Genomic DNA, 12,809 nt, shown 5'->3' with positions numbered 1-12,809 from the left:
GATAAAAATGCACACGAGATAACAAAATGATAAAATGGAATAAAATGGAATCAAAAGCTAAGATGACAGTTGTAGCGGTAAAAGAGCGTGTAGTAAAAACTAGAAAAAATATATAAGTTACTTTAACAGATATGAAAATACTGCTCTTTACTTTCTGCTCACAAGGAATTGTTTTCGATTTTTAAGAGTTTTATTAAGTTGTATTCATTAGACACACAGGATCACAAACGATACTCCGCACACCAGTTTGAATGAAACTGATCAGCAAAGCATCGATCATAGAGACAGATTAACGTCGGCAGTGCCTGTACTGCAGCGGCTATTTATGGATACTGAACTGCCGTCATTGTACCATTTCTTATAGATTCATGATGATATATATTTCAGTCTTGAGTATATTACAGGGCCACACCCAGTTGAATTGAATGTGTAACGTTGGTCTGACAGTAAGTGGGCTGTACCTTGCCATCCATCACGGTCTAATCCAGTTGTAGTGCTGCCAGAGAGCCTTACCGTACGCTGCTGCTCTGCTCTCCGTTGCTGCTGTGCTCATGCCTGGAAAGCAGGCCCAGTCTGTGTGTCTTTAAGAGGAGGGGCCTGACATTTATATTGTTTCTGAGCTGGGCTATGGGAGGGGTAGGGGGGGTATGGAGGAGGAGGAGGAGGAGGAGGAGGGGGAGGAGAAGGGGGGTGCGGCGGCGGGGCTTTGGAATGAAGTTGGGAGCTGTGCAGGGTTCACACACAGCTGAGAGAGAGCAGACCGAAGACAGCACAGGCTGCCTCACACACACATCCAAACGCACAGAGAGCTGACCCAATAGACAGAAGGGAAGAAGCAGAGTGCAGGAGGAGGAGGAGAAGAAGAAGAGGGTGAGAGTGCCAGCATGGCCGTGTACGAGCCCGCCTTCCTGCCTCCCAACGCCGAGGAGCAGGACTTCATCCAGGCTTACGAAAACGTCCGAGAGAAGTACAAAGGTGGGAGCTCACATTACAGCGATGACGGCCTCTGCACGACCACATGTCATGATGGACGAGGTGTCTTTGCATGTCTGTGTGCCGGAGAGGCTTTCATTCGTTTGTCTATTTTGGGTTTTATTGACTCTGCACAGGTGCAAACACGTGCCTGTTTTGCACCGTTATGCTGTGTGTGGAAACAGAGCGAGAGCTGCTGCAGCCACGCGCCGCATCTCTTGACTGCCGAGTGTTTTATTGATTGGAGCACATGTTCCCTGTCACTCTGCCGCGCCGCCTCTCTCGGTGTGTGCCGCGAGAGTGCTTCCCTTTTGATATGTGCACCAAGCAAACAAAGCGCTGACCTCTGACCTCGGCGAGACTTAAGACAGGGGTTAAGCTAAAGTCTGATTGTTGAAGCTTGATTGTTATCCAGTCACAAACGGAGGTAAACAGGTGCTGCCGAGCGGCGGTGAAAGTCATTACTTCGATGCAGGGAGCTCGAGCTTTCCTTGGTAAACACTCATTTCGGTGTATGCCCTTCATCCCTTCATCTGCTCGTGTGCAGCTCTGCATGCCTTCGCTGGATTCATCTTGCATACTTTTGCTTTTTATTGGGGAATCTTCGTGTGGTGCAGAGAGATGAATCCACAGGGAGATGGCGATTCGAAGGACGAGGGTGAGTTAGTTCTGTCGGGTGAAAGCAAATCCACATCCATAGCCGAGCCAGTCCATCCCATAACACACCTCTGCACACACGTTTGCTTTTCACTTTGGCCTGCAGCATCCTCCAGGCACTTTCATTTCAAAGTTTGGTTTAGGTTTCATCCCGGTCCATATCTGGTGTTAATATTCTCTCAGTCTTCCCTCCGCGAGACGTTTTTGCTCCTGCATGTCGCATCTGTTCTGTTCCAACAGCTCATCCGGAGGAGGAAGAGCTCCTCTATAAATAATGCCCCATTTTTCAGTTTTTCCCCCCACTTTCTCTTTCTCTCTCACTCTCTCGTCGAAGATCTGGCGACTGGGCTTTTGCTGAATCCACTGTTGCTTATTTTTCTCCGTATCAGCATGTTTTCATGTTTTTCTTTGTCAGTGGGTCTATTTGTGTGGATGTCTCAAATCCTCTTTTTTTATTTTAAGTGCTCGCTGTCGTTTTAACATCTGTGAACCATTCATCGATGTTAGCCGTCAGTCGAATCAGTGTAAACAAACAGCGTCATTGCCAGAAAGGCAGCTTCTGCCGGCCTCTGCATTGTCTGTCATTGGGTTGGATCTCGTAGGAAATCCAGAGGACGAAGGGTAGATTGCTCTGTGACACAAACTGTTATCATGTGCAAATAGTACTGCAGGCTTTGTGGTTTTTGGAGGCCGCGTTGTTGAAAGAGTGAAAGACTGATAGGAAACTGACTTCCAACATGTACTGTAGAGTAAGCCAATCAGCAACCGGGTTCATGGGAAATGCGGTCTTGAAATGCGAATCACCGATGTGACACGGACCGCTAACCTTCTTGACCATAATTATGTATTGAGAAAACATCAGAATGCATTTGCCAGGAGTGTGCATGCTTTCTGTTTGTGAGCGTGTGTGTGTGTGTGTGTGTGTCAGATGTCTGTGTTTGCAGTGCTGTTTTCTGTACCAGGAGGTAATGGGAAGCAGGAGCCGGCTCTGTGGCAGGTGTTTATGTTCCAGATGTTCTGCTGGGTTCCTTTCTCGCCAGGCGTCCATGCTCCACCGACGTCCCGCTCTCCTTATTAAGGCACGCCGATGACTCAGCCAATCAGAGAGCTTGACTTTGTCACGTTCACCTTCTCATTTAAGAAAAAAAAAAGGTTTCTCGTATATGCGTGTACATATTCTGCAGCATCCCTCCAAATCATGACACGGAACCTCAGCTATATTTCTGTAGAACATTGAACACTGTAGGAAGACTTGTAAACCTATGAGTCTTATTCCTAGTGTTGGGACTCAGTATACTTCATAATAGGGTGTGTGTGTGTGTGTGTACCTTCTGATGCTTCATAATGGAAAGCATTTGGTTCGTAAACGTTCTCAAGGTACCCAGCAGTACCAATGTCTCTGTGTTGCTCAGGTACTCATCCTTATCCTTCCAGAATACAGCCATACTGTCCTATATACCTGTCCCTGTCCATATTCTCCACATACTGCCACATACAAAGACAGACTCGGCCCGATCCGTCCATTATTTTTCTCACAAACACATTTGTTGAAGAAATATATGTCCTACATACCGGCTCAGATACAAAGACGAATATTTCTCGCTGCCATCAGATGGCCGTTTCCACTCGACTGGCTCCAGCTGCAAGCTGATATGATGTAAAAGCTTTACTGGATGTTAGAAAGCTGTCTCATGATATCTTCAGCATGCTGCCATGCAAAGAAATCATTTGCCTATGTAATCACTGATGACTTCTGGATACAGCACACGACTTCCAGGTGTGGACGTTTGCCTATCAGGACGCCGTCATATTCTAACTTGTAGGGAAAGACTGTCCCATCACTGAGCCGCAACAAAGAGGATGTTACAACTTGTCCACCATTCCTCTGTGGTGTTTCTGTGTGTTGACATCTCTTGAGATTTATCGAAACAATAAGTGGTTGTTATTTTTTTGCTGACGCCTTTAGGAACGGCCGCAACGGGGCTTTAGGGACGGCAATGTCGGCTTGTCGGTTGGTTGGTTCATCACTTTGTTCCAGACTGAAATATCTGAACAACTATTGGATGGATTGAACTTTGGACTTTTATCGATCGTGACACCACGAGGTTAACATCTGTTGTTCAGAGGGAAATGTTTGACAACTATTGGATGGATTTCCGTGAAACTCTGTACAGACATTGACTTTTCATCCATTTAATTTCATCCATCATCAGCATCATTAGTGCTGAATAGCAAATGTTTCCATGCTTAGACCCTAAACTAAGACTGAGCAAGCAATGAGCATGTTAGCATGCTAAGGTTAGCATTTAGGTCAAAGTGCTGCTCTGCCTAACTGCAGCCTCTTGTAACCTGCTAGCATGGCTTAGTTAGCCAGTCGCATATTGGATCCTTAAGCTTGTATCTATGCTTGCTGCATCAGCGAGGGTTGAAGGCCAAAGTGACGTCACACCTTCAGACGCGGACCTCGTCAAGATTCCGCATCGGCTCATGTCCGTCCTTGCGGAAAAGTACAACTAAGGCTTTAATCTTGCTCATCTCTGTAAAAGGCTAGAAGATTCCATTCTCGTTTTGTGGATCATACGATACTAATGTCTACAGGTAGAAGTGGTGATACTTTCCTGATGGTAAAATATTTGAAAAAAAACAAAAACTGGACAACCAAGAAGATAAATATCATGTTGGATTTAATATCAATAGAACTTTCCAAATGGGTTGAAAATGCAATTATTGTCAGTCGGTCTGCTGCTCTCTAATGTTACTCACAGCTGTCTCACTGCCTGCTTTAAATTGTAGCCGGCTTGTCGGTAAAAGCCTGGCTGTCTTCCCACCGTCCTCTACTGCAATTTGTGCAAGCAGCTGATGTCGACGTTGCCGGGCGGCCTGAGCGGGGGTGGGGGGGGGGGATTTCCCTATTCATGTCAGGTGGACTTTCGAAAGAATCCATATTTCCCCCCCCCACCCCCCGCCGTGTGTCCTGCAAGGTCCTGTCCTATGCCCCACAGGGCTTAAAATAACCCTTAAAGTTAGCCGTGGCCATGTTCAGCCGGCCAATTAAACGGTTATTTTTGGCCGGCTTGATTGTCTGCTCAGGGTCATTTGAACTCCAGTTTCTTCTTGGCAGAAAAAAAAAATCTAACATTCGTGAATTATTAAGCTAAGTCTAGCATTCATGTGCTTAAAAGAAACTGCAGTGTCTGACAAGAATATAAACCATGGTGATTGTGTCATTATGTTTTGCCAGTGATTACTGTATTAAGGATTATTGTCACCAATACAGACCTACAGTGTAGCTATGTTTATGCAGTGGATTGTATTTGACAGGAGCCTATGTGTCATTGTGTGAGGTGAGAAGGGGCATGGGAAGCGATTCATCACACAGACTTGTGAATGAATGAAACTTTAAAAAGCCGAGAGGCGACTGAGCGTGTGTGTGTGTGTGTGTGTGTTTGCATGCTGAAGTAATGTGTATTTTAAAACCTGCTGTTGGGGTGTGTGTCTGTTTAAAGCAGATGAGTGAGTGAGTCGCCCGCAGGTTCCCATCACACACTTGTGACTAGTCAGAACTGAGGCCAGTGAGTTCTTTTCCTTTCCTGTCCTGCTGCTACGGTATGAAAAATGATTTCAGTTTTTTTGTTGGGCTCCTGAGCGGTGACGGACATCTTAGAAAAGGTGGAGCTCTTCTGTTGCCATATCTTCACCTGAGTATCAGAGTCTTATGTTGGCTGCCTGCCACAAGTTGAGAGGTGTTAAGCAGAGAGGTCGGAGAAAACAATAGAAATGAGAAAAGCACTTGACCCGCAGTAAGTGGGAAGCACTCACTTATGTGCAGGTCGAGATATTTTACTCATTACTCACAAAGAGAGATGTTGTAGTTCGAATACGTTGATTTTCTGAACTAGTTTCTGTTTCATTGTGATGTCAAACACGCGTTGCCCCCCCCCCCTCAAATCTCGCCATTACCACGTCCAGTCCTTTCATTAAATTACCGCCTGAAGAGTAGAGAGAGTTATCTCTGCCTACTACCTCTGTGGTGGATTTGCATCGCCACTAACCGTCATTTAATGTCAGAGGGAGAATTTCTTTACAGCCACAAGAAGATAAACTACACTGGGGGGGGTCAACCGCCACGCGAGCTTTGAGCTAACGTCAGTTATCAAGTTACGACTGACCAACGGATCGAAGCAAAAATACAGAACAAGATGTGTCCCCTAATACAGATAACACAGCTATAAGAACCGTACATAAATATGATGACCGTTTTATCAGTGCCGGTAATATCAGTTAAACCTGTGCAGTTTATTTTCCTTGCTCCCACCGCAGTAAGCCGTCCTTTAGCCGGAGCCCTCTCTGGCCGCTGCTGCTTCAAACACAAAGTGCTGTATTTATATTGAGGTCAGCTATACACGGACGTCAGCGACAGGTGAAAGAAACGCTCATGGAAAGTAGGCCGTTGGTGCTGAATCTGTAGATTTGGTGTGTGTGTGTGTGTGTGTGAGTCTTTATACAGTTGCTGGACATTTTAGGACATTTCCCCCTATTGCAGGGCAGCCAAACGGTGCCCTTTCAGAGCTGAAGCTGCCAGTTACCCGCAGGGCGTGTCCGTGTGTGTGTGTGTGTGTGTGCTTCAGAAAGTGCTTTGCTTAGTTCCTGCTGCTGCTTTGCTGTGAGAGTTGTCACATTTGTGTTGCCAAAAAGACAGTGGGTTGTTCCTGGTTTTTTTTAAATTTAATTTTGTTTTTCACACGTGTCAGCATCCTGCTGCCTGCGATAGATCAGCGCTGACACACAGCTCCGGCCAAAGGTTACTGTGGGGCTTGATAAGCGCAACTATGCTGGGATTCCTCAGCATCCTTTTATGGGAGAGAGAGAGAGAGAAGAGCTCCGGTGGGATGCTGCCTCAATCTGTCGGCTTTCCCGTCAAACGCTCAACATTTTCACAGAGCAGAAGCTGCAGTTCTTTTATGCTTGAATCTGTGTTTTGAGAGAGAGAGAGAGAGAGAGAGAGAGAGAGAGAGAGAGAGAGAGAGAGAGAGAGAGAGAGAGAGAGAGAGAGAGAGAGAGAGAGAGAGAGAGAGAGAGAGAGAGAGAGAGAGAGAGAGAGAGAGAGAGAGAGATATATATTCGTAAAACAATGTAAACTATATGCAGAGGTGTACAGAAACCAAATGGTGCCTTTTGCTTCGGTATCAGACGCCGAGGGGGCGGGACAAAGCGGAGGTATTTGACGTCCCTGGGAAAGAGAAGGGGCTGGTTTTAAACAATGTCGAACCTAAAAAGAAGGCAAAAGCTAAAATGAATCCCTAAACTGTGTTTGTAAACATATTTTCCAGCCAGAGACGTGACCGACTGTACTTGCTGTATGGGCATACACGGTTTCCCTCTGCAATGAGGGCTTATTTATTACCAACGTTTTGGATCTGTTCATTTTCTGTTTGACCTCCAAATACAGTTGGTTGGATAAGCCGAGTGTAGGTCGACATTCTGCATCAATTCCACGTTTGGGAGCTTGCAAATTTCAATGTGCTGACAACCGTTCTTTTTCTTCTCTGTGCTGCATTTAGTCCTGAACCTGTACTATGGGGTTACCTGTGTGTCTTTATTATGCAGTCAAACAACCTTCCACACTGCAATCCCCAAAAACAGATTTAAGAGCAAAACTATCGTCCCTGCAGTCAAAAAATGTTTTATTGCAAGTAAAATAATTGAAAATGCATTAACGCAAATCCAAAAGTCTTGCTTGCTGTTGAGCTGAATGTCAAATTCAGTTTGAATGCATAATAAAGACAAAGGTCCCTATACTGTACCCAGCTCGGGCCAAATGTTCACACTGTCCTCTATCTTACGCTTTTTATAACGATAGAAAATGATGTGCACAACAAAGAAATGAAGGCTGCAAATTTTACTTCAGTGGATTAAAATCCAACCTATATCATAACCAGCATTTCCCTAATATTACAACAAGTTCCAGGATCTCTTGGCATTGAACTTGAAGCTGTTTTCAGACCGTCAGTCACTCCTTATCGGAAGCACTGATGTGTCTTTCACAGCCTCAAGGATGCACAACATCAGCACTGTTTCTGATAAAACGCACAAACTGAATTTCAGACCCTCTGACTCTAGATACGCCGTCACCTTCAACCTTCACCAGCCAACATGATGCTAACGTATACAGACCTCACACACATTCAGTTAAACCCATTTAAACTCTGACTCAGCCTTTCAGAGTCATGCTCCTGCCTGAGTGTGTGACATCGCTGAGTCAGACGCATGTACGTCTGCTCTCTCACTGCCTATTGCTGCGCATCAGTCCTCTAGTCTAGATGATGATGTCCGCTACCGACGGCCCTGATGATCCCATTTAATCTGACATCGTGTTTGCTTTGGAACTGCAAAATAACTGCTTATAACTAGCTGACTGAGTGGCAGCTTTCATTTCATTACACCATCATGCATCACATTGGTAAGCCAAACCTTTCAGTCTGCAACTTGCCAGGGTTGGACCTGTACTTTTAACACAAACTAGGAAACCTGCGGAGTCTTCCCCCCACTTTTTACAAGGGCTGAAACACATGGCTTTGTCGTTTGAGAAGGAAACAAAAAAGTGTGGAAAACACATTTGTGTGGAAAATACTTAGGTTGTAACACCTGGGTTGTTTCTGACACAAAGACTCTCTGTGTCTCTGCTTTCTACTGCAGGGCGCTTTATTAAGTCCAGTATTAGTCTGGGATGGTGGCTTCAAGGCTTCAATCAGCTATGGAAAAGTTAATGGGGGAAAAAACAAAAACATCCCGACGTAGTACAGGTTAACACACACAGACACACACACACACACACACACACACGCTCACGCACACCGTTGGTGCAGCATACTACTGTAGATGGAAAGGTCTTTTTGAAAGAGTCACCACCTCCAAAGCTTAGAGAACATTCCCTCCCCCTCTTTTCCCATCCCTCTCCTCTCAAATGGAAATGAAAATTGGACTGAAGTGCCTGCATGTGTGTGTGTGCGAGAGAGAGAGAGATAAGGGGATGAAGTGAGGTCATTATGTGTCAAACTAAAAGGAAAAGAGATGTTTGTGTCCATGGACGTTTTCAACGGAACAGATCAACATTTTGGGAAAAACTCTTTTTACCATTCGATGAGCAGATAGGTACGACTGTTATGCCAGTACAGTAAATGCAAAGCTAGAGCCAGCAGGAGATTAGCTTAGCTTAGCATAAAAACTGGAGGGCAACAGCTAGCCTGCTTCTGTCCAAAGTAAAAAAGAAATCTCCCAGCGTCTACAAGCTCACCTATTAACGTGTCTCCTTTGTTTCTCCACTTTGTTTGCCTTGAAACCTCACAGTGACAAGACTCATGAAACTCACTGCCCCCGGCCAAGAAATAGTCCTGCACATAACATACATCCTGTGTGTATGCAGATCAAAGGACACTTTATGTGTTTAAATGGTTAAATTTGAGGTACCTGTATCTATTGGACTGAGCCAGGGTAGCCGTTTCCCCCTGCTTCCATTTGTTATGCTAAGCTAAGCTAAGCTAATCACCCACTAGATTTACTTTCGTTTTTACCCTAAAGATGCACAAGTGGTGAGATAGACTTACTTTGTTGAGTCCTTGCTGAGGTTTACACAGAACAAATTCATCTTTGTACTCTTTCTTGCATGTAGTTGTTGGTGAGTTCACACAGATCTTGTCCTTGTCTGAAAAATCCTTATTTCTAAACTTAAGTAATGAAATGTCTCAAACTGCAGGTGCTAATTCTTCCGCACGGTGACTGGTGTTTGGGCTTCATCCTGAGACTGCCACTGGAGAATTTTTTTGGATTTAGGAATTGCAAAGGCGTGTTTGATCTTAAACAAAAAGCTGTTTTGCCAACATTTGATCCTTTCAAAAGTGTTCAAAATGACAATGGATTTAGTTCCGTTCCATGCCCTTATTTTGGAAATGGTGAGAGTAGAGCGTGCCAATCACAGGGAAGGCCCTGAATGCGCCTCGCCGCTTTAAACACAGACCAATTTCCATGGACAGTTTGAAAGAAACCAGACAAATAAGGACGTGATTCTGTGAAAGCGGACAGTGCACAGGCTGTTTGACATACTCTTACAGTAATTAAAGTACATCTGTCCCACTGGGGCTTGCGTTGATAGAAACCTCTGTCTCCACTGTGAAGGAGCACTCTGTTGAGAGAAGACAAGAACTTTTTTGATAGCTGGAGTAATTTCATTCGAAATGAATAGCGTCCAGATTCTGAAAGCCAGAGCAAGTGGAAACATTTCCGCTTTGTTGCCGACGACACTGAAATAGACTTCAGAGTTATTACAGTCAACGTGAGCAATGATGGAAACACCCCTCCGCACACGATGTGACACGTGGAGATGTGTATAATATTACCTGGTAATGATTTATGAGAGTGCGGGCCTATTTCTTAAGTCGGCCCCGTCCTTTCCTGACACTGACAGGCAATGAGTTTATTGGTGGTCAGTGGCATTCAGGGCAACTGGAGCCGGCCGGTGTGACGGTCACAGCAGGTCACCCCACGCAGCTGACAACGGGGGGAATGTGGCCCACAAGCGCACGCACACACGGGCAAAGACACACTGACACTCGACTTGAAGTTTCTCACTACTCAAATTCACACACACACACACACACACACACACACACACACACACACACACACACACACACCCTCGGGGACGGCAAACACGCCATAAGGAATAACTTGTTACATTCTACTCTGTTAGCAGATCACTTAATCTCTTTGGGTCTGAGATACCAAAGATGGAGGAGTAGAGGTTGTTAGCGGCTCCAAATACCTTCCGCAGACGTATTCTCTCCGGCTTTGACAGAAGATGCGGTTAGTTTGAAAACTACCCTAAATGGCTGGCTCCATGGTTTCACCAAAAAGGGCTGCGCAAACTGGCTGTTACATAAAAGGGATGATTTGTTTGACAGACAAAGCAGCCTCTTGAGGTGATAGAAAACTAAGCAGGGCTTCTGGTGCGTTTGTGTGTCTGCTGACCGGCAGGTCTCTGAGGGGCGGTCCCGTTCAACCCTGGAAACCCCCCCCCCCCTCCCCCCCATAACAACATGCCTGTTTACTTTCTTATCTAAAAGTTCAAATCACTGCTAATTCTGGCCTTCCTGTAGCTGCACTGTGACACGGTCGAACTATGTTGTGTCGGGACACAAAGCATGGCCGGGCTCCAGTTGCTCTCCCGAAACCTTTCATCCCGTCAAGGTTGAGCGTTTGAAAAGTGCATTTGCGTGAAATGAAACCAGTGTGCGGTGTTTTACCTTGCTCTCGCTTAGTTGTTCCAGCTGTTATCACAGTTAAAGGCTCTGCGCAGGCACTTGATGTGCAGCAGATCCATGGAAGCTCAAATGATAGGGAGGGGGGTGGAATGCCATGGCCTCCGGTATGAATCATTAATCGTTGGACTTTACATTCATTCCATGAAGTGATGGTCACGAGTATGATATGACAGTACGTTACTCATTCAGTTGACGTGTACACCTAAAGTGCAATGTTGCACCGCTGAAGTACTTCTACAATGCTTTCCAACAGTGCCGTATGTCACACGGGGTTTCTAATAACCTTCACCTCCTAATAACTTCCACTACCAGATTATTAAAGAGCAAATATATAGATTTTAACAGGAGGTCAAATTTTGAATTCAAAGTGACGGCCCTCTACTGTCTCTTGGCCAAGGGAACAGTTGAATAATAGTATTCTTCTATTCATGAGTCTCGACTGAAAAAAGCATTAAGGTCTGCTGAATTAAACTATAGCAAGACCAGAAATATAGTCAGCGGCCAAACTATGTCGCACGACTTGCAGCAGGAGGCAGTCGACTGCAAGAGCCAGTGTTGGAACAGAGACAGACACACCCGTGTCATGTTGTGGGAGAGCTGAAAGGTCTCTGAAAGAATCGATGTAAACCTGTCAGACGTGTAGGAAGAGTCCCTCCATCCATCCTGGGAGCAGAGCTTAGCGAACCAGCCGTCAGAGCGCCGCCCTCCGGCTGAAACTCCCCGTCATGCGTGGCGGAGACAGAAAAAGATGACGAGGCACTCGGAGAGTGTGGGGAGAGAAGACAGACAGGAAGTAGGGAGACCGGGCGCTGGAATGAAACTGAGACAAATAAGAGATGCTAAGCAGAAATTAAGAGGAAGAAAAAGCAGAGCACGTATAGAGGAGCATTGGTCACTTAGCACTGATCAGGTGTGTGGTTGCAGTGTGTTTGGATGAAGGTGTGTCAGGTGAGATGGGAGGCCTGTTCTCACGGTACACAGTATGATGCATACACATGCTGTACATCTAAATATATACTGGTTTTCAGAATGTATATACTAGAGGTCTGCAGTGCATTGACAGAAAATGACGATTATGAAAACTATGTTAATGATCAATTAATCATTTTGTAAAGCAAAAAAAAAAACTCTGGTTCTAGCTTCGCAAATAGAAATGTTTTCAAGTTTTCTTAGTCCTCTATAGCAAGCTGGAAAAACAACTTTTTACGCCTGTCACAATCTCCCGGAGTCCAAACTTCGTCCATGTACGACAAAGAAAAGCAACAAATATTCACATGCGAGAAGCTGGAGCCAGATGTTTGGCATTTTTACTTGAAAAATGGCCGAAATAATTAATTGATTTTCAAAATAGTTGATGATGAATTGTCTTAAATAATTACTGTGATTGTTGCAATCCGAATTTCTTTGGGTTTTGAAGTGTTCGGAAACTTTGGCTTCTCCACTATTTACCGACATTCTATAGAGTTGATTAACCAGTCCTGAAAACAATCAGTAGTTGCTCCTCGTATACCTTTACATATTATTACTTTGTATGTATCTGCTAATATTTGTCTATTATCTATCATGTGACTCACTTTCTCTTTTACCAGAGGTGTCATTCAGATAGAAAACATGACGAGCCGCCTCTCATTTGGTTCTCTTCCCAGAAACAGCATGAGTTTCAGGTCTGGAAGTGTCTTATCTCATGTTGTCATCTTCCCTGCTGTGCCTACAACGGTAAACAAAGCACCAGTGGCATGCCCCACCAGTATAATCTGACTGGTTTTGAATGGTGTTTCCAGCTTCATGAGAGCATCCAGCTTCCAGGCCTCTGGAGGTTTCCACCTCTCCCTGTAGAAGCACTGCAGGTTTAGAGGGTATCGG

The 12,809-nt window shown here is 45.1% G+C and overlaps 1 protein-coding gene across 2 annotated transcripts in view; it reads left to right on the top strand.

Moving 5' to 3' along the window:
- The first annotated feature begins 876 nt into the window (after positions 1-876).
- plecb (plectin b) overlaps positions 877-12,809 on the top strand; it is a 101,484-nt gene continuing 89,551 nt past the window's right edge. For both annotated transcript variants that reach the window (XM_079274924.1, XM_079274922.1), the window contains exon 1: positions 877-975. In XM_079274924.1, the coding sequence (XP_079131050.1) occupies positions 885-975 (91 nt within the window). In that variant the 5' untranslated portion in view covers positions 877-884. The remainder of the gene's footprint in view (positions 976-12,809) is intronic.

This window comes from Melanostigma gelatinosum (genome assembly GCF_949748355.1).
Source record: "Melanostigma gelatinosum genome assembly, chromosome: 9".
NCBI classification, from domain to species: domain Eukaryota; kingdom Metazoa; phylum Chordata; class Actinopteri; order Perciformes; family Zoarcidae; genus Melanostigma; species Melanostigma gelatinosum.
The sequence above is the reverse complement of the archived record's forward strand: the minus strand, read 5'-3'. Positions and strand labels throughout refer to the sequence as shown.